We start from the raw sequence: 2,396 nt of genomic DNA, 5'->3' as shown, positions 1-2,396 counted from the left end.
ACTATATTATACCATACTACAATTAAAATATGAAATTAATGATGTAGTCTACTTTCAAGAATTTTTTAATAGGCAATACAGTCTATTTTGAATTACACTTTAGTAAGCTTTTCATAACTGGAATTTCTGATATTACCCAACATATATATATAGCTATTGTCTAAAGTGGAAGTTGGTTAACAAAGGTTGCTAGGGGATATAATGTTTTGTGTATTGGGCCTGATATCAGGAAGACCTGAGTTAAATTTGTCCACAGACTCTTACTAGCTATGTGATGCTGAAGAAGTCATTTAGCCACTATTTGCCTCAGTTTCCTCTTTAAAACGGGGCTAATAATAGCATCTATCTCACAGAACTATTGTGAGGATCAAATGACATATTTGTAATAAGACCTTAGCTCAGTGTCTGACACATTTTGGGTCCTATATAAATGTTTACATCCTTCCCTGCACTTCCTTTCCCTTCACTTCTTTTCCCTTCCCAAATAATAGATGGCCTAGATTAGTTCAGTAATCATTGATGTTGGGAGAAAAAAAAAAAGATGTTGATAGAAAATTCAAATTTACATGTGGCAAAAGGCCTTTTAGGTCTTTATCCTTTTAGGAGGGAGAGTAAGGTGAAAAAACAAAACAAAGAGACTACCTAAAATAATCAACATTAAATGTCTTCCTTTTTTCTGGGTGAACTAATACAGAGAAACAGCTCCTCTATAATATATTGTGTTAGCCAGTTGGAATGGGAAGGGGACAATGAAAGTTGGAATGGCTTGCAGAGGCAAGGATTGAATTCATCTTTCCTACTCTAAAACCAGTCCTCTTTGACTATGTCAATCTACATTTCTTTTCTTCCCCCATTTTTTTTTACAGCCATTTATGCCATGAATTCATAAGAGCTTGCTTCCAGCAGCTCAGGTTCCTTGCCATTGGTTCTCACAAAGTGTGTTCTCTGGGTTTCAACTGATGTTTCAGTTGAACCCAAGTGTCTTTTTCTTTGACTTTCTTCTTCTGCTCGTTTTCCTTTACCTACTTCAGGAAGCTGCCTGCTTTTAGAATGTTTAATATACTCAACTTGCACATTAATTCTCTTAGCTAAAATCTTGCCGCTAACTTTTTTGTTTGCAACAATGCTTCTAGCATGTTGAGTATGATTATAGACCTCTCCAGTCTTGACATGGTAACATGTGTAGGGCCTTTCTTGATGAACTGTGCACATATGCTTGATATGTATAATATCTTTCTTGTTAATTCACATATATGTAGCCAAAATGACATCATAGTTTTGAAAAGATTTGGAAAACATGTATTGTGTCCCTCTTCTTTTTCCTTTAGTGTTCGTCGTTTTAGTGATTCACTGGAATATGGAGCCATTAATATTGTGCCAATTTTGATGTTTTTACCAAAGGTGCTCTAAAGCAGCTAAAAATACAGTTTAAATAATATGAAAACTTGTGACAAAGCAATATATCAGTAAAGAAAAATTATCAGAATATTTCAGAGAAGCAGATCTCTTGAGGCTACCAGTATTCCCGACCCCTTTTGGTGTATTTTTTTTTAATTCGGAAAGGAAACTAATGGAATGAGATTTTTCGTATTTTGAACAACAACAAAAAAATGAAACTGGAATTATAAACAATGATTTTAAGAAAACACATGTCACAAGCATTTTCCCCATAAAACATATTTATATTGTGCACACATATGAACAATTAAGATCTTTGTGGACTTAACTGCCAGTAGAATAAATATTTAAAGTCAAAAACATCTCCAGATGTCTCAAATAAGTATTTGAAGTCATAGAATCTGTTTCGAAAGAAAGTCCATTTCCTGCCAGATATTCAAACTAGAATTAAATACTTTAATTTGTAGTGTTTCATATATAATGTTTCATTATGTAGTTCATTCAGAATCAATAGGAAGTTTATATTTTTGAGTAGTTTATCCAATTAACTGTTGATCTATCTTATTTAAATAACATGTCTTATTTAAATGAATAACATAATGATCAACCAATTTGAATACTTAGAGAGTGTAGACTGTAGAGATAATAGCATTTTTTTCTCTGTTCCTTAAGAGAACACTATGCCTGCTGGCCTTTCAGAAGCTTGTGTATACCGATTGTCAGAATTTGGGTTTGACAGTCCAGAATATATTAGAATATGAAATAGGACATTTCACAACAGGAGTTCCAATTTACATACTTTTACAATGTTGAATATAAATAGGCATTTAGATTTTTAAAATCTATGAGGATTGAAAAATGTTGAAGTGATATAATAAACATTTTATAGCATTGTAAAATTCCAGAATAATAGAATAATAAAAAAATTACACAGCAGTGTGTTTACATGGATTCTTAGGGTTTATGAAGTGGTTTTTGTTTGTTTGTTTTTTTACAAC

The 2,396-nt window shown here is 32.3% G+C and overlaps 1 protein-coding gene across 1 annotated transcript; it reads right to left on the bottom strand.

The window, feature by feature from the left end:
• Positions 1–870: 870 nt before the first annotated feature.
• On the bottom strand, positions 871–1,212 carry LOC140512338 (large ribosomal subunit protein eL21-like). Its single transcript, XM_072621503.1, has one exon. It carries the CDS (start codon positions 1,210–1,212, stop codon positions 871–873), a length of 342 nt encoding a protein of 113 aa, XP_072477604.1.
• Positions 1,213–2,396: the final 1,184 nt, after the last annotated feature.

This window comes from Notamacropus eugenii, chromosome 6 (assembly GCF_028372415.1).
Source record: "Notamacropus eugenii isolate mMacEug1 chromosome 6, mMacEug1.pri_v2, whole genome shotgun sequence".
In the NCBI taxonomy this organism is placed as follows: domain Eukaryota; kingdom Metazoa; phylum Chordata; class Mammalia; order Diprotodontia; family Macropodidae; genus Notamacropus; species Notamacropus eugenii.
The sequence above is the reverse complement of the archived record's forward strand: the minus strand, read 5'-3'. Positions and strand labels throughout refer to the sequence as shown.